The 18,055-nt window shown below is 36.2% G+C and overlaps 1 protein-coding gene across 1 annotated transcript; it reads right to left on the bottom strand.

Annotated features, from left to right (window-relative positions):
• Positions 1 to 1,633: 1,633 nt before the first annotated feature.
• gnb4b (guanine nucleotide binding protein (G protein), beta polypeptide 4b) lies at positions 1,634 to 14,912 on the bottom strand. The gene is made up of 10 exons (XM_056236293.1): positions 14,721 to 14,912; positions 10,294 to 10,392; positions 10,102 to 10,140; positions 9,124 to 9,230; positions 8,790 to 8,853; positions 7,400 to 7,562; positions 5,781 to 5,847; positions 5,292 to 5,493; positions 3,583 to 3,799; positions 1,634 to 2,220 (listed from the first exon to the last, which is right to left on the bottom strand). The coding sequence occupies exons 2-10, from the start codon at positions 10,348 to 10,350 to the stop codon at positions 2,114 to 2,116; spliced, it is 1,023 nt and encodes a 340-aa protein (XP_056092268.1). The 5' UTR covers positions 10,351 to 10,392; positions 14,721 to 14,912; the 3' UTR covers positions 1,634 to 2,113.
• Between the last annotated feature and the right edge of the window lie 3,143 nt (positions 14,913 to 18,055).

Genomic DNA, 18,055 nt, shown 5'->3' on the forward strand with positions numbered 1-18,055 from the left:
TGGCAGCTTTATCACCATGTTACTTTACAAATACCAAAAAAATTGAGGAACAAAATGTTATTAAAATTGATTATTTGAAAATATGGCACTGTGAAAGTCTATACCAGGCACCACAGTCCTGGCTTTATTGGCTCAAAGAAAAAGGTAATGTAGGATACAAATGAGCCAAAAGTACATTATGAATACTTAAAGCATTGGGGTTCTAACATGTAAAATACTCTTTTTGTTGCGGAGTTTGAGTGGTTTGGCATGTTTGGAAATAATGCGAAAAAATCTAAACTTGTTTGAAAAAGTCAATGTTTTTAATTAAAGTCCAAAAGACTACATTAGCCAAGGATAAAGACGGTTAGATGTTAAAACTGTCCATTTCTGCTGAGCCGGAACCAACCAGTCAAATCTTCAACATGATCATAATAAAACAACCACAAAAAGAATCACTGATTGGCAATCTTTCAACCTCTACATTACCAATACCAACAATAGAAATCTGACTTAAATTCTAACCAATACAAATAATACCAGCAGACAAATTTCCTGTTTAATAGTAGAATTCAAAGTGACTTCTAAATGAGACATTGCTACTAAAGACATCCCTTTTCACAGTTAATCATCTTAAAACTCAGCAAAAAAACAAAACACATTTAAACCCTAAATTAATTATTTTACGGTGTGTTGAACGGTGAAATGGTTTTATTTATGCTAAAAAGCATTTTCATACTGTAAAAGGACAAAATACTTTAATACCTCAACATAATTTCAAGCCACTTTCCAATTCCCTTTTATATAAAAAAGGTGAAGAGAAAGATTTTAAATTCTATTCACAGTTATATGAGGTGTTAACAATGGCACAAATATCATTTTTAATCAGGCTTGTTAAGGTGAAAGAATATCAAGCTGGTTACTGACACACATCTCAAACAGCCTCGATCTGGCAACCACAACAAACACAGAGACATACTGTCAGAACCGATGGCACTTATAAATATGGCGAAAGTGAGTAAACAGCTTCATTGCTCTGATCTACAATTTTTTTATCCACAGAAAAAAATAAGCCAAATATAGTGACTGAGTGAGCAGTGAAATCATCCTGACCAGGTAGTGTTCTTCATTTCCACCTGTTTGCACACATTTACATGCTAAAACTGAGAGATTGCAAAAAACTTGAAGGGAAAAACAGTCTCAGCATTCAAAATGACTCCTAATCAACTATGACGCACACAAAAATATTATATATACTTCTTTCAGTATGCTCCATCTTTGTAACACTGCAACGTTAAAAAATTTAAGAGAAGGGTTTGTGGCCATTTCTAATCCGAAAAAAGCAAGTGTTATGAATTAATTCAAAAGCACAGATTTCCTTTGTAAGCACCAAAAATAAGAATTGATATACTAGGATTAGTTCTGTTGTGATCACTAGTATTTTAAGGCTAAAGTTCAAGGGCAGAGACATTATAAATTTCATTATCAATCAAAAGCAAGACTCCTAAAAACAAGGTGTCAAAATGCTTCGAATTTAACATTCAATCTCAAGGCTGAGAAAATTCAGTGCCTTCGTTCCAAACACCAATAAATGATTGATTTAGTGGCGTGTAAAGGAAAGAAAAAGTTCAGAGGTCATCTGCATGTTTTACGCTTTTGTTGTCCAATGTATGAAAACCTCCATAAATTCACAAACTTGTTGTAATACAGACTGCAATACGCAACTTTCCGTCTAGTTTAGCGTTGTTTTCTATGTACACAAAACAAAGTAAAATACAAAAAAAAAAAAAAAAAAAGAGAAAGATTAATAAAAATGTCATGGGCCAATGATCAACTAGAAAAATATATACATGAACACTATGTATGTATATACTATATGGTATATACATACACATAATGCTGTACATATATACCATATCTATATTCATATACATGTATATTTACATATTACACAATGACACTTTAATAATCTCTTATTATGATTCCTGTGGCCGGCGGTGACGATTGGCTTTTCCACGGGATTGAACTACATACTGAAAATCATGTGTAATAACTGGAATACAGAGGACTTGCTGTGGAAAGACGTAGAAATGGGACGGAAGGAAACTGGACCTGGAGATTTTTTAATACGCTCTCAGTTCCAGATCCGAAGGAAACTGTCCCATGATCCCGTGGCCACAGCCATACCATCATCATTCACTCCTAAACAGCTCACCCTGTTGTCGTGACCGGCCAGGACACCTGACAGAGGGAGCGATGCAGATTATTATAATGCAAATCCATGAGGGGGTGTAACGGTTCAAGTTGCTCACGGTTCGGTTTGTATCATGGTTTTAGGTTCACGGTTTCGGTACGTGGTAACTTTAAGGGCTGTCACTTTTGAGAAAAAAATCCTGTTTGATTTTTGAGACGTAAGTGTTCATTGAATTGATTGTAGAATCGATTTTCCATGTCTAAAAATGGGTCTCATTCATGAAACATTCGTAAATATATTCGATTTGCGCGTAAAGAGACCTTCCCGAAAACTCATCTCCTGATTCACAAATACTTCGTAAACGTCAGATGTGATAGTGAAATGTGTGTGTGTGTGTGTGTTAATGAATTCCAATCAGTCGTAAATGGGATGCGCGTGCACGCTCATTCTCAATTACCATAAATCCCGCCCATTAAATCCGACTGACAACTATATATGGGCATCATATTATGACATGAATGCGAAAAAAAAAAAAAAAAATTCTCAGATGCAGAAATTGAAGTTTTATTATCAGAAGTCCATTCAAAACGCCACATTTTATTTTTAAGCGTAGGCTACATAGTGGCGTATCGGGTCCTAAAAAAAAAAAAAAGGAAGCTTGGCAGCATATTACAGATGCAGTTACTGGAGTTTCATCTGTTAATCAAACAATCCCAGAAGTGAGAAGAAAATGGTTCGACATTAAGCTTGAGAGCAAAAAACTAATTAGTTCACTTCGGAAAAATAGTATTCAAACTGGAGAAGGACCACCATCGCAGATGCTATTACCGGCTCTCATAATAAGAAAAAACGTATGTAATTACTATATATAATATTTTTTCAAAATTCTGTGTAAATATGTACCCGATTAAGGTGAATTAAAATGCAGCCTTAGTTATTAATGAGCAAAACGTTCGGGTGTTAAGCGCACTATTTACGCATGGCTGTGAGCAGGTGTAGATTTATTTCGTACCAACTAACATTTGGAAAATACGAACATTTTAATGAATCCGAAAATTTACGCCAGAACCACTTTAGTCACGATTCACACAAAAATTCGTTCTGCTCGTGTTTCATGAATGAGACCCAATGTGTGTAAATTTATCCGTTTAAGCACAAGACTTGAAAGATAACTCAATATTTGCACGCTGTCTGAGACGTGTGCGCGCTTCGGATGTGCACAGACACACACCTTCTCACAAGTTCTCTTTTGCATCTTTCTCTCGAATGTTTAAATTGTCAAGGCTTAAATGAGTTTAGTGTAAACACAGATTGCAAAGTTTCTTTCCGAGAACCGTTACACCCCTAAAATTCGTCCACTAAGATAAGATGAAATGTTTATAAAAACTCTGAAGGGCGTTTGCTCTTACCTGCACGTTCGCCTTTCAAAGTGTCCCAGACGTTGCAGTTGAAGTCGTCGTATCCGGCCAGCAGGAGGCGTCCGCTCTTGGAGAAGGCCACGGAGGTGATGCCGCAGATGATGTTGTCGTGAGAATACATCATCAGCTCCTGATCCGCGCGCAGGTCGAACAACCTGCAGGTGGCGTCGTCTGAACCTGTTGTGAAGGCATTTCCGTTCGGAAAGAACTGCAGGAGTAAACAAAAAAAACTGTGTTACACAAGAGAAGCTTCTAGAACATAATATAAACCACCCAGTAGTATTGCTTAGTAGTATAAAAATGAGGTATAATTAAGATTTATGAATGCTTTTATCTCTAATGCTCACTGAGACTGCAAATATTAGATGCGTTATAATTCATGTCCTTCTCTGTGGGCCTCAAGATAGTTCACGTAGTGTAACAGCGCAGCGCTTCTGTGTTGTACGTCACACACATCACACACACATGACCAGCGTCGGCCAATAGTGAGCCTACGTGTGACGTACAACACAGAAGCGCTGCGCTGTTACACTACGTGAACTATCTTGAGGCCCACAGAGAAGAACATGAATAGTTGAATAAAGTCGTTATTTTTGTTTGTTTTTTTGCGCACAGAAAGTATTCTCGTCGCTTGATAAACTTAAGGTTGAGCCGCTGTAGTCACTCGGACTATTTTAACGATGTCTTTAATAACTTTTGGGCCGGCCAGTTTCGATCCCTTAAGAAGCCTATGGAGGAGTGATCCAGCTCTCAGATTTAATCAAAAATATCTTAATTTGTGTTCCGAAGATGAACGAAAGTCTTACGGGGTTGAACAACATGAGGGAGAGTAATTACTGACAGTTTTCATTTTGGGGTGAACTATCCCTTTAAAAATACAGTAATATTGTGAAATATTACTGATCCTGAATGATCCTTCAGAAATCATTCTAATATGCTGATTTGCAGTTACATTACTGATTATCAATGTTGAAAACAGTTGTGCTGCTTTATATATATTTTTTGGAAACCATGATACACTACCATTCAAAAGTTAGAGGTAAGAAAAAATAATACTCTTATTCAACGATGACGCATTAAATTGATCAGAAGTGACAGTAAAGACATTTAATGCGTTATAACAAAGAAAAAATTCATAGATTTTTTCTATTCAAAGAATGCTGAAAAATAAAACGTACCATGGTTTCCACAAAAATATGAAGCAGCACAACTGTTTTCAACATTGATCATAATCAGAAATGTGTCTTGAGCATCAAATCATCATATTAGAGTGCTTTCTGAAGGATCATGTGACACTGAAGACTGGAGTAATGATGCTGAAAATACAGCTTTGATCACAGGAATAAATGACATTTTACTACAGTAGTCAACATTTGAAGTGGATCAAAAAAGTTCAAAGTTGTCCTAAGACAAGAACGGGTATCGTTCAAAATTCATGTATAACTGATGAAAGGTTTTTATCCACTTCAAATGTTGAATACTGAGACATATATATATTCACATAGAAAATAGCTTTTTTAAATGGTAATATTTCAACAAAAAAAAAATTACTGTATTTTTGATCAAATAAATGCTGCCTTGGTTCTTTCAAAAACATTTTAAAAAATCTTAATTATTCCAAACTTTTTGACTAGTAGTTTATATTTTAATAATTGAACCAAACAGCAAGCATGATTTTAAAGGTAGGTCTGAACACTTACGCAGACGGCATTTATATCCGAGACGTGGCCAGTGAAAGACTGCCTGCACATCCCATCTCTGATGTCCCATAGCTTGGCAGAGGCGTCGCAGGCCCCGGACACGAATGTCTTTGAGTCGGGACTGACCGACAGACTCATGACATCGCCCGTGTGTCCTGTGAAACTGGTGGTTTGTTGGCCCGTCTCAATGTCCCACAATGCACTGCAACAAAAGACAGAAGCAAAGTTGAAAATTTCGTTTTAATTAAAATCAAACACTTTTAACTCAAAGCAACATGGAACAAAACTTTTTTTTTTTTTTTGCATTTAGCATGGTTAGCATCATAGGTTTGATTTTCAGGGAGTGCATGAGCTAATAAAAATGTACACCTTTAATGCAATAAAAAAAAAAAACGAATTTTTTATTCATAAAAAATGAAATAGGAAAAATAATTCTTACTTATTGCCATTATGGCACTTATTGCATAATTGTGTGTATCATGAACTCACCATGTGGTGTCGCCAGAGCTGGTGATGATCTGATTGTCATCAAGAAAACGACAGCAAGACAGATAACCTACATTAAAAAAAAAAAAGAATGAATTATGTATTGCATTGATTAATTATGCATTGTATAAAATGGCATACAGAGAGTTGAAGAGTTGAATTAGAGCAGTGTTTCCCAAACAGGTTTGTGAGTTAGCCAAGCTAATAATTATTAATGTGTTAATTAAAACCAAAACGTCAATTTTTCGTATAATACTCTGAAAAGTATAATCATGCATATGTATATAGTTATATATACTAAATATTAGTTTCACCTTTTAATTTGAATTACTGAAATACATGAACTGTTACACGATATGCAAATTTGAGTTTCACCTGTAAAAGTTGACAGCCCTAGTAAATATTGGTAACGCTTCCTTTTACAGTCCTGTTACCCATGTACATACTATGTACTTATTATAGTAATTACAATTACTGGGTAATAACTAGGTACTAACCCTGAACCTACCCCTAACCCATGTACTTACCTTATATAGGGCCCTATGAAATCAGTTTTATTTTTTCCCAAATTCCGTTTTTTCCGTTTTAATTTTTGGGAATTCATTTTTTTTACTCTTTACTGTTATTTTAGTCATAAAAAGAGTGTGCATTTATAGTTAATGATTAAAATGTATTCAAATAAAATAGGAATGACCTTAAATTACAGACATTTACTCAGTAGCCTTTTCAGGACAAATACGGCATGATGCCACATGACACTGCACTCTTCAAGTAACAACAAAATATGGTTATGAGCTTTAAACTGTCCAGTAAAATAAATTATATTAGTTTAAAGTTTAAATAAAAGTCACACTCTCGCCCAGTGTCGCTCACAGAGTTCGCTTCGCTTTTGTCCAGTCCGGCACCTCATAGACAGACGCGGTGTGTGCGTGCGTGTGTGTGTGTGTGTGTGTGCGTGTATGTGAGAGAGACGCGTGAGTGATAGAGAGACGGAGGGAGAGCGGGGAAAGGAAATATAACGGAAAGAATACGCTGCGTGTTTTAAATAGCGTAAAAAAATTTACGAAATGCAATATGTGGCGGCCGGAGTTGATTTTGTGGCCGCGAATTAGTCTATGTGTGGGAAACACTGCATAAAAGTCACGTGCGAACTGCTCGGCTCGGTACTGAGGGCTTAAAGAGTTTCTTAGCTTTTTCGCCGACGAAAGCAGAGCCGTGGAGAGCCGCTTCGCCATGCTTTCATTGTTTCATTGGAGCTGAAATGACGGGAGGGGTTGTGTCGCCCAGATTTGCTTCCCCCGGTCTGCATTTTCACCAGACATACGTTCTTCTCCCACACAAAAACAGAATTTCAATCCAAATATGTAAAATTCCGCGTTAACACTAGATTCCGAAGAAGTTAACACTAGATTTTGATCGCGGAAATCATAGGGCCCTACTTGTATTAGCCAGTACTTTCTAGGTAAGTACACTGTAAGTACACTGTAAGTACACGTAAGTACTGTAAAAGGAAGCGTTACCTAAATATTTTAGGTCAAAGGGGTTCGGCTGACAAAAAAAAAGCTTGTTAATCCCCGTTTTAAAAGAAGTGTTACTGAGGAGATAAATGAACGCGACTCCACCTGTGTGTCCGGCCAGTTCTCGGTTGACCCGGACGTTGCCCTCGCGGGTCTTAAGGCTGTAGGTGGAGCAGATGTTGTCCAGGCCTCCACAGGCCACATAGTTCCCGGACGGGGCGTACGAACAGGTCATGACCCAGGAAGAGCGCAGGGGAATGGCGTGCATCTGAGTTAAAAACATACAACATCCTTCAGAAATACAAGAAGCAAAAGCTGAAGATAAACAGAAAACAATCCCCAGCAGGACTATAGGCTACACTGTAAATAGTGCTGCAATTAGCAATGTTTCCATCAAAAGTTAGCTAATTTTATTTGTGCACAAAATAAAAATATTGCATAAAACATTTGCGAATAAAGCAGCGTTTCAATCCATTAAGTCAGAGAGAACAAAATCATCACTTCCTGATGTAAAAACATTTTTAAAAAAGTAGGGAAAACCACTGTATATAATAATTCTCTTGTATAATTAATTACTTGCGTCTCAGAGCGCGCAGATGAAACGCAATAAATTAAACTATTAAAAAAATGAGTCAATTTTGCATATAATACACTACAGGTTTCCTATTTTAATATTTTAAAATGTAATTCATTGCTGTGATGGAAAAGCTGAATTTTCAGTGGATCAAATAAATGCGGTCTTGGTGAGCAAGAGAGACTAATTTCAAAACAAACAAACAAAAACAACTTAATTATATATATATATATATAAAAAAGTAAATATTAAAATAAAACAAAGTATTTCATTTGTGTATCTGCATGTCATGTTGACATTAACTGGCATCACAGAACCGCAAACATGCAAAATATGTTGTTAAAATATTAACTTAAAATCTCAGTAAATATTAGAGCTACTAATAGATTAAAACATTTTTAAAATAGCCGATAAAAAAAAAAGTTAAAAAGTCTTATTGGATAAAGCTTTTATAAATGCACGTGTTATTCGTGTAAGACGGTCCTGGAAGGCAATTATTCTGATTTTATACTTTAATAAAAAGCCATCCTAACGCACAAGTCCCACGATTTTTTTTTTTTTTTTTTTTGCTGTGCATCGAGGAATTTATTCAGTAAATGTGTTTCCATTGTAGTGTATGCGCATGTTTTCTTATTGGATAAAGTTATGCACATTTTTTTAATTTATGTGCATCTTTGCGTTTCCCTCCAGCAGTTTTTATGCGATATCCCAAAATGCGAAAGAAAAATATGTGGATGGAAACAGCTATTGTTAACATAAAAAGCAGATTTAACCTATAAAAAGTTGTTTTGTTGGTATAAATCAATGTATTTAGGTTGATTTGGTGATGCTTAACATCTTTTGATTTGAATAAAACCAGTTAATTTAGATGTTACCTTTTTTTTTTTTTTTTTGTACATGGTTTTAATATGATCTCATTACCTTGTTTGTCGTATAACCATCCCATATGATCAGTTTGCCATCTTGGGAGGCACTGACAAGTAACCTAAAAAAAAAGCCAAAGAAATTATATTCATCCACACTGCAGCGTATCCACAATGAAATGTAATTAATATGGGACACAGATGGGATTTGAGTAACATGGTGGGAAAGCTCCATGGAAAACGAACACCAGGGTCCCAAGCGTTTCTTCATGTAATATTAATCACACAGTTGAAAGGAGGCCCAGAGTGTTTAAAGCAGAATTTTCTGTCTATAAAACCAATTGTGATGGTTAGGGCCCCTCTGAGAACGTGTCTGTCAATCAAACACACACCTGGAGTCGCTGCCCCAGTGCATGGCGTAGATTTTGGCGAGATGACCTCTGAGTGTGCGTCTCGTTCTCATCTGGATCCGCCCCACTGAGTCCAGGCTCGCTGTCATCTGCCATATGAGCCCAAAACAGCAAGAGATTAAAGATCACACAACATTATCAGCTCCCATGAAGCAATGGTGCATCTTACAGCAGCGACTTCAGCATCATCTACAGAGTATTTACACAAGTCACTAAAAAAGCAAACACTGCTGCTGATTTTTGTTTTGAAGTCTCTTCTGCTCACCAATGCTGCATTTATTTGATCAAAATACAGTAATATTGTAAAATATAATTTATTCCTGTGATCAAAGCTGAGCATAACAGTCTTCAGTGTCACATGATCCTTCAGAAATCATTCTGATTATGCAAAATCAAGAAACATTTCTTATTATTATCAATGTTGATAACAGTTGTGTTGCATTATATTTTTGTAAACTATGATACACTACCATTCAAATGTTTTGGGCAAGTAAAAGAAATTAATTTTATTCAGTAAGAAAAAATGCATTAAATTGATCGAAAGTGACAGTAAAGACATGTTACAAAAGTTTTCTATTAAATGCTGTTCTTTTTAACACAATATTCAATCAAAGAAACGTGAAAGAAATATAGAGAATGATTTCTGAAGGGTCATGTGACACTGAAGACTGGAGTGAAAATACAGCTTTGATCACATGAATAAATTACATTTTAATATATATGAAAATACAAAACACTTATTTTAAATCTTAATAATATTTAACTGTTTTTACTGTATTTGATCAAATAAATGCAGCTGAGTGAGTGTAAGAGGCTTCTTTCAAAAGCATTAAAGAAATCTTAATTTTTTTAATTGCATTATTAATTATTCTAAGCTTTTGACAGATAGTGTACATCGCCACAGCAGTTTGTAGAAGACCTGGTTGATATCTACGAATAAATCAATGATTTGTTTCGTACCTGCGAAAGTGTGGAGTCACTGCAGGCTTTTCTAGCATCCTGAAAAACAACAATAATTCATGACACAAAACTTCCCAATCAAAACACTCAGCAAAGGAAATATATCGTTTACATCATGCGAGTGCTCTCATATGAACGTTTCCTTTTGTTGCGTCAGTCCGAACACAAGCACTGATGAACAATTCCTCTTACCCGGATCTGGTTGCGAAGCTGTTCCGCTTCCTGACGCAACTGTTCCAACTCACTCATTGTTCCTGTTTGACCTACACCCGAGACGACAACTTGCTGGACCTGCAAGAAAAATACATTTATACAGTATAATGACGCTAATTCTTACATTGCATGTCCTCATCTGTCAATCAAACATTGCACTAGAGGTCATGAAATCCCTTAAAATGCAATTACAAATGGTCAAAGGACCAGCTTCCTTTGAGCAAATCCATTTCAGCAACTTTAATTAAACGCACAAACTGATCTGAGAGCTGTGGGGAATGACGGTGAGCTCAGAGGGTCTTCAAAACCCCACCGACTGCTGCCAAATGCCACCCGGTATGTTCACTGACCTTTCCGTCAAACCGGGCGACCGTGTCTCAATGTCTCCCTCACCTTACGAATGTGTTAAGAGTTAGATCTACTACAAACTCAAACAGCACAGTAATGGTTTGGTTACTAGTCCAGCATCTCTCAAACGGTCATCTGGCACAACCTAACCTGGAGGCTAGTTAGTTTTTTATGATTATAAACAAATAATGTGACTTTGCGTCCAAGTTCAAAACAAAATCAAATGAGATAAAGCACCGATTTTCAATGGGTTAACTGCAGTTTTGTGGAGAAACAATACTCAGAAATGGTGTTTACTGATAAAGTTACACATGTTTTAGACACTTAAACAACATTAAAAGCTTGATTTGCACCACAGGGGGTCTTCTTTAAGATTAATAAATGCTGTAAAAGTATTTATTGTTACTATGTTAACTGATATAGTTAAATGAAACCTTATAAAGTGTTACCATGTCATTAGATTGTACAAAGAGAGGCATTTACCACAAAAACTAGGACATTTCTTTTATTCCATTGAATTTCCAATAAAAAAAAACAACTAATTATGATATATACTGTTACCATGAGTATATTACTCATTCCATTAGGTCATATTGCCCAACCACTACCAGACAGCAACACCCAAATTATTTATAATACCAAGGACTACAACGATAGAGACATTTTCGAAATAGTTCTGTCTTCAAACAATGTTTATAATTTGGCTTTGACCTTTATGTAATTCTGCATGCATGATTTTAAAAGTGATTAGACACAGATAATGTTTCCTGAGACTGGCATTAGTTTATCTTTGGTCGTCTGTAGGCCTTTGGTTGGAGTGATTTAAGACCCTATGGATTCAAACTCACATCATTGCAAAGATGACATCATGCTGCAACTACAGCTTCAACCTTCACACACTCCACGTCGCAATTAATCGAAATAAAACTAAATCTCGATATGGCTTAGTGAGATTATCGAGTTGCAAAGTCTGTGATATGATTAATGGGGTACTTCATCCCTGGCAAAATGGGCTTTCAATTAAACTTGGCTTATGTATCAGAAACAAGGTTTTAAAAAATAAATCTGTGCTACATTACCTGACAAGAGAAAACAGAGAGAAAAAAGGCTGTTGTCTTCCCTTTTGCTAAATAGGTATAGGAAAACTTTAACACCCATAATGCACTGTGCATGCCCAAGGCCACTCCCACCAGTCTGCTATGAATACACTTAAAGTCCCCGTAAACCGGAAGTTGCAAACGACTTTTCTCCAGTGTTGTGACGTATTTCCGAGAGAAACGGAATACTAAATGAGGCAAAATGGTGGGCGTGGCTTTTTCCCCAACTAGCACCTGATTGGATCTAGAAAAGTAGGTGTTTTCATTCAGCCTGTCTACTGTCAGTTGGAGGGGCGTGGTTACGGATGTTAAGAAGACGCCCAAACCGTGAAACCTACGTCATCAGGCAAGGTCCTCCAACGCAGAGGGGAGGGGAAATTTCAGATTTTGATTAAAGATTACGAAGCCAAAACATTTTTTTGTGTGGATTGACTTGCATGGATGAATTGTTCACCACAAAACGATCAATTTAGGCAAACAAAGTAAGTATGGTCAATTTTGAATTCATGGGGACTTTAAAGGGTTAGTTCACCCAAAAATGAAAATGATGTCATTAATGACTCTCCCTCATGTCGCTCCAAGCCCGTCAGACCTCCGTTCATCTTCAGGACACAGTTTAAGATATTTTAGATTTAGTCCGAGAGCTTTCTGTCCCTCCATTGTAAATGTATGTACGGTATACTGTCCTTGTCCAGAAAGGAAATAAAGACATCATCAAAGTAGTCCATGTGACATCAGTGGGTTAGTTAGAGTGTGTTGAAGCATCGAAAATACATTTTGGTCCAAAAATAACAAAAACTACGACTTTATTCAGCATTGTATTGTCTTCCGGTTCTGTTGTGGATCCGCGTTCACGAGTCCGCAGTGGCTAAAAGGCAGCAAAAAAAATTGTAAATATGGAAAGAATGCCTTAGATTGTTGTCAACATTTCAAACTGGATGAGCACGTACAGTCTTTTAGGCCAAACGGTGGGGATAAAAATGTAAGAAAAACGTGTAAAAGTCTCGCTTACAGGTAAGAAAGCTTCCATAGTGTTACATTTGTACCATAGTGCTGTTTTAAGAGTACCGTTTTCAGTGATAAACCCTTACAATAACGGTTCTGTTAATAACCCTCTGCCGATCCGACTGTCTGTGGGCGAGGATACAGAAATACTGAAGTATAATCTGTAGATTTCCCCAAAGCCCTAGAGCTGTCAAAAGACTTTTGCTGACTAATAAACGTGAATTTCTCGGTCCAGGTAACACAGAAAACGAGTAAACATTGTTCATTTACATATACAACCGGCATTGCAAGTAAACAATACAAAGCTGGTTGAAAATCGGCAAAGTTATACTTTAAATAAATAGGCTATATGCACTGGCAGTTTTAGAGTGAAGTACGGCATTGTGTTCTTTTATATGATTTAACGTTTGAAATATAAATATTAGTATAATATTCTTACTAAATACACTTGTTTTATCATACGATAAAACATTACAACAGTAAAATGCCTTATTTTGTTTAATATCTTTAAATAATAATCAAATAATCAAAAGAAAATGTAAAATTGTGCAGGCCTTCAAACAAGAACCGCAATTTTTATCAGAAAAATTGCACACAAAAATAAATGTTCCCTCCTAAATCGTGCAGCACTATTTCATACATGATGATGATGCCAACCAAACTATACAGTGCTGTCTGTTATGGATTCAATTCAAATGCAAGTTTCATTCAAGTGTGCACCATAACACTAAAACACTTTGACTCCAGGTGATGCCCGTCAGGATTCGGGAAGGTGCCAGGATGTGTCAGATCAGCTTGGCACGCTCTCCGCGGGCACAGATATGCCATGCTGGTTTTTCGCTCCATTAATGATGACCAAATACACTGCTGAGCCCCATAGCTGACACTATGACAGAGGACCTACATCTTCACCCTCCTTTTACAGTAATGCAAATATGACAAGCTGCGTGCTTTTATTTAATAACCCCATAAAGAGAAAAAACTGCAACTGAAAATCAATTCCAGGAAGCAAATAATAGAAAAGGGGGGGATAACTATATTCCACACATTCACAAAATTACCAATATATATATATATACAAAATCTGAAACGATTTTGTTTGAAAATAATGTCTGCTAGGTAATTTCTAAATCCTTAAAAAATAATTAAATTACACAATAACCCACAATAGTAAAGAACACACATGACTATCCCATAACTGCATTGAGTAAAACGGGAAATTAAGCCAGTAAATATAAAAATTATTCATGCTTGGTAGAGTTTAAAGTATCTGGATTTGCCCAAAAAAAATAAAAATAACTTCAAGTGAATCAAAACGGATTTCAACAAAGGTAAAGTGAAAGTAAAACTATCAGCTTCTGCTTGAAGAATCTCAGTGATTGCCGTCCTTCACCAAATACTTCAGAAAAGGGAATTTTATTAATATTTTATGTTATTTAACCAAGCTGGAAGATATAACCACTAAGATAAATGACTTGTGGAGTTCATTCATTTAACTTAGACTTTAATTCAAAACAACGGGCAGTTCATGTTTACTCTAATAACCTAAAGTGTGTAAATCAAGGACACAATAATACTGTCATCCCAGCTGAGGGTTGAACCTGCAATCTTTCACTCATCACCACAGATATTTAACCACTACACCACACCGTCCATTAAGATGATTAACTCCTGCCAGGGAACACTTAACAGATTATAACGGTTGGAGTTCAGACTCAACTCTTGTGTGTATCAGGCCTCCTGTTGCTTCTTCTTTAAACAGAACAACCAGCAGATTATAATTTAACTAATTAGCTATACGAAGTCGAGATTCAACCCATCATTCACCCCTAAAACAGTCAAAACAAGTTCAGCAATGCGTTTAAATCACCCAGCAGGACCTTTTACGAGCATTTTACAAGCAGGAAATAGACGAGAGAACAGAAACACAGCATACGATTGTTTTTTCCCCCTCACCTGATCAGGCTGGTTTGGGCAAATTCAGCTCCTTTCAGATCCCTGGCATGTTGATAAGCGCACAGATAAATTTAAAAGCAGCTCAATTAACTGGAAGTCAATTTTAAACACATTTAAAGGGCCACGCAGCCCTCACGCGAGCTGAGAGTCAATTTTCACCAGCAATCTTGTCACCACACCCATAAGGGAACCGGGAACATGGCAACAGACTCGGCGGAGGGGTGGCCCGACTGACACCGCTTATCTAAAAAAGCTTAAAATCGCTGTTTAAAGGCATAAATATGATTTATATTAACTAGATAGACATAAAAGTATAATATACCTCCAAACTCTGTGTTTATCGTGTGAACACACTCGGAACTGTAGTTGTTGGCGCTGTTGTGTTCACCTGCGGATGAATGGTACAGTCCGTCCGCTGCCTCAACAAAGCGCCTGTAGGAGAAACAGGAAACGTATCCGCTACGTGTTTGGGTCTCGCAGGGAAACTTCTAACATTGTTTCTGTCGTAGTAAAAGTTAGATTTAAACTTTATAATGTTCGGAAACATTTACACGTTGGTCTGATTTAAAATTCCATTGTTATTATTCTGTGACGTTTGTGCAATGTAGTGTAACAGTGTGTTGAGATATTGTAGATAGATGGATTTATAGATAGATAGATGGATGGATGGATGGATGGATGGATAGATGGATGAATAGATAGAACGACGGATATATAGATGGATGGATAGATAAATTGATAGATGTACCATAATAAAGTGCAATAAACACAATTTTTGCACATGCACACAAAAAAGATAGATAGAACGACAGATAGATATATAGATGGATTTATGGATAGATAGATGGATGAATAGATAGAACAACGGATATATAGATGGATGGATAGATAAATAGGTAGATAGATGTACCATAATAAAGTACTCTATACACAATTTTTGCACATGCACACAAAAAAACAAAACAAAGATGTATTGCACAGATAGAAACATATTTTGTATACATTATCAGTTTGTTGTACATATATAATTTTGGGCAGTATGCTATATTGTGTTAAATGCTGAGAGCAATTCAATTACACTATTTCAAAATTAATGATAAATGCACTCGCATTTGGAAATGTTGAATATTTAATGGCATCAATGAAAGCGAACAGTGGGAGAAGAATCAATGGCGTGAGTTGAAAGCGATCTGTTCTCTGTCAGAGATGGCATGGGGTCTTTCAGAGCTTTAACCTCTTTAAAAGGCTTCCAGATGGGGTCACAGCTCCTCAGTTATTGTTCTCATTAAAATCAGAATCATATTAGTGACATATATATGGCATAAGAAAATAAGTGTCTCGGGCAGCTGTTCAGAACGCAGTCCCTCATGATGGCTGAGGATCTGCGGAGCCGAAGGGAAGAGCATCGGTAACATGCCTTCTAAAAAAAGATGCAGCATGGCTATAAATAGAAGTGTTAATATGGAGAGGATACCCTGCTTTTGTTGTCTCAAACACAGGCACGTATCCAAATGTGGAACTGAAAATCTTCTAAAATAGTCAAGAAAATTCTAAACAAATGATTTTTTTTTAAAAAAATTATATCACTGTGGTTATACCATGAAATTCCAAAAAAAAAAAAAAAGAGTGTTAAATCTTAGAATCTTACAAACTAATACCTGATAATATCTACAAAATACATTTTGGACAGCGGTGCATTGTAAGAGCTATGTAATGTACAGTGCAAATGCAAAAAGCTGAATTCATCACTACATATATCTCTAGGGGAGGCTAGTGGTTGCCATGGTAACCGTCACAAATGGCGACTGACGTCAGGCGAGGAGGGACTCCACGGAGAGGAGCGATACATTATACCTAACTGTACATTTATATAAACGATAAATACGAGTGCTATATAGCCTATGAGAGTGAAAAAGTAATGCATGCAAAACAAGATATGACGCATCATGAGCAGTACAATCAAACCAATCAATTTTAACATAGCATTAGTCAAACCCAAAGCCTAGATGCATTATATTTTTATTCCACACATTTCTAAAGCCTCTGAATGATCTATATGATCAATACTTTGCTGAAAACCCTGTTGCACACAATCTGCTACATGCCGTCTGATTGATAGTTCATGTTTTTTTTTTAGCAAGTAAAAGGCATTTTAGTGTAATTGTAAAAATGTTAAGATTAATACTTGCTGGACTGAAGCAACTCAGGTTTGCTTGATTATCCATGCATTTTTTTTAGAAACATAATGTTCAAATGTGAGTCTCAGATATCATAACCAGGCTTTGAGGAAGGTTTATTAGTTCATCTCTCAACCATCGTTGGCACAGTAGAACGACGACTGATAATATGCATGTTATGTCAGTATCTGCTATACTGTTAGACAAATCATTGATTTACATTACAAGCTTTTGGCCCTAAATATCAGCATCTGCACCAATATTGAATATTTCTGCTCAGTTTGAGCCTTTAATGAAATTAAGGGTGATTTATTTCCTCCATATTCTCACTATATCAGACTATATGAGCCATAAAAGCCTGATGTATCAATTATGATGCTCAACAAAAACACATACTGTATGCAAACTTTTAGTTTTTTTTTTTTTATTAAAAAAAAGAAAGATATTTGTTTCAGACGATTTCTTCATATGTCCGGCTTTATATGTGTATATCAGTGTGTGTAAAGCTGATTGTATGTCCTGCAGTTGGTCAGTAGGGGGCAGCACTGCTCTCAGAACTGAACATCAGGTTAATTAAGGATACAAAGGTATTTTATGTAATAATAAATAATGTGTTGCTTTTGCTTAAATTTTTCATAAAAAAATAATCCTCCACGATTATTGGTTTTTAAACCCGTTAAGTAGCTATTACATATTTAAAACTAATATCCTATACTAAACCTAAACTAATATTGACAAACTATTTGATTTTAACTATTTGATAACTGATTTTCAAAATAGATTACAGAAGAGCCGTAATCTATCAATTTGCAACAAGAATATTTTCATACTCCTAAGGCGTGTTAAGACCTTTATTTTGAAATGGGGATGAACATGACAATCATGAAAGATGAATTTCTAGTATATTTGGAGACATTGAGAGGGATGAAAAGTCTCAAAGCATTGAATTTGTAAAAACTTCTTACTCTACTACTTTCCTCCCTCTCTCTCTCTCTCTCTCTCTCTCTCTCTCTCTCTCTCTCTCATCTCTCTCTCTCTCTCTCTCTCTCTCTCTCTCTCTCTCTCTCCTCTCTCTCTCTCTCTCTCTCTCTCTCTCTCTCTCTCTCTCCTACTGTTGGGAATGGTAGGCTATATATTTTGTGATGTGATGATTGAATG

This window comes from Rhinichthys klamathensis, unplaced genomic scaffold (genome assembly GCF_029890125.1).
Source record: "Rhinichthys klamathensis goyatoka isolate OS25496 unplaced genomic scaffold, OSU_Roscu_1.1 h1tg000444l_1, whole genome shotgun sequence".
Taxonomy (NCBI): domain Eukaryota; kingdom Metazoa; phylum Chordata; class Actinopteri; order Cypriniformes; family Leuciscidae; genus Rhinichthys; species Rhinichthys klamathensis.

Excerpts from the sequence above, each read along its gene's own strand:
- gnb4b (XM_056236293.1), bottom strand. The coding sequence starts at position 10,350 with ATGAGTGAGTTGGAACAGTTGCGTCAGGAAGCGGAACAGCTTCGCAAC. Across the intron at positions 10,141-10,293 it reads AGCTTCGCAACCAGATCCGG|GATGCTAGAAAAGCCTGCAG; the intron begins GTAAGAGGAATT and ends GTTGTTTTTCAG. Across the intron at positions 9,231-10,101 it reads GTGACTCCACACTTTCGCAG|ATGACAGCGAGCCTGGACTC; the intron begins GTACGAAACAAA and ends CTCATATGGCAG.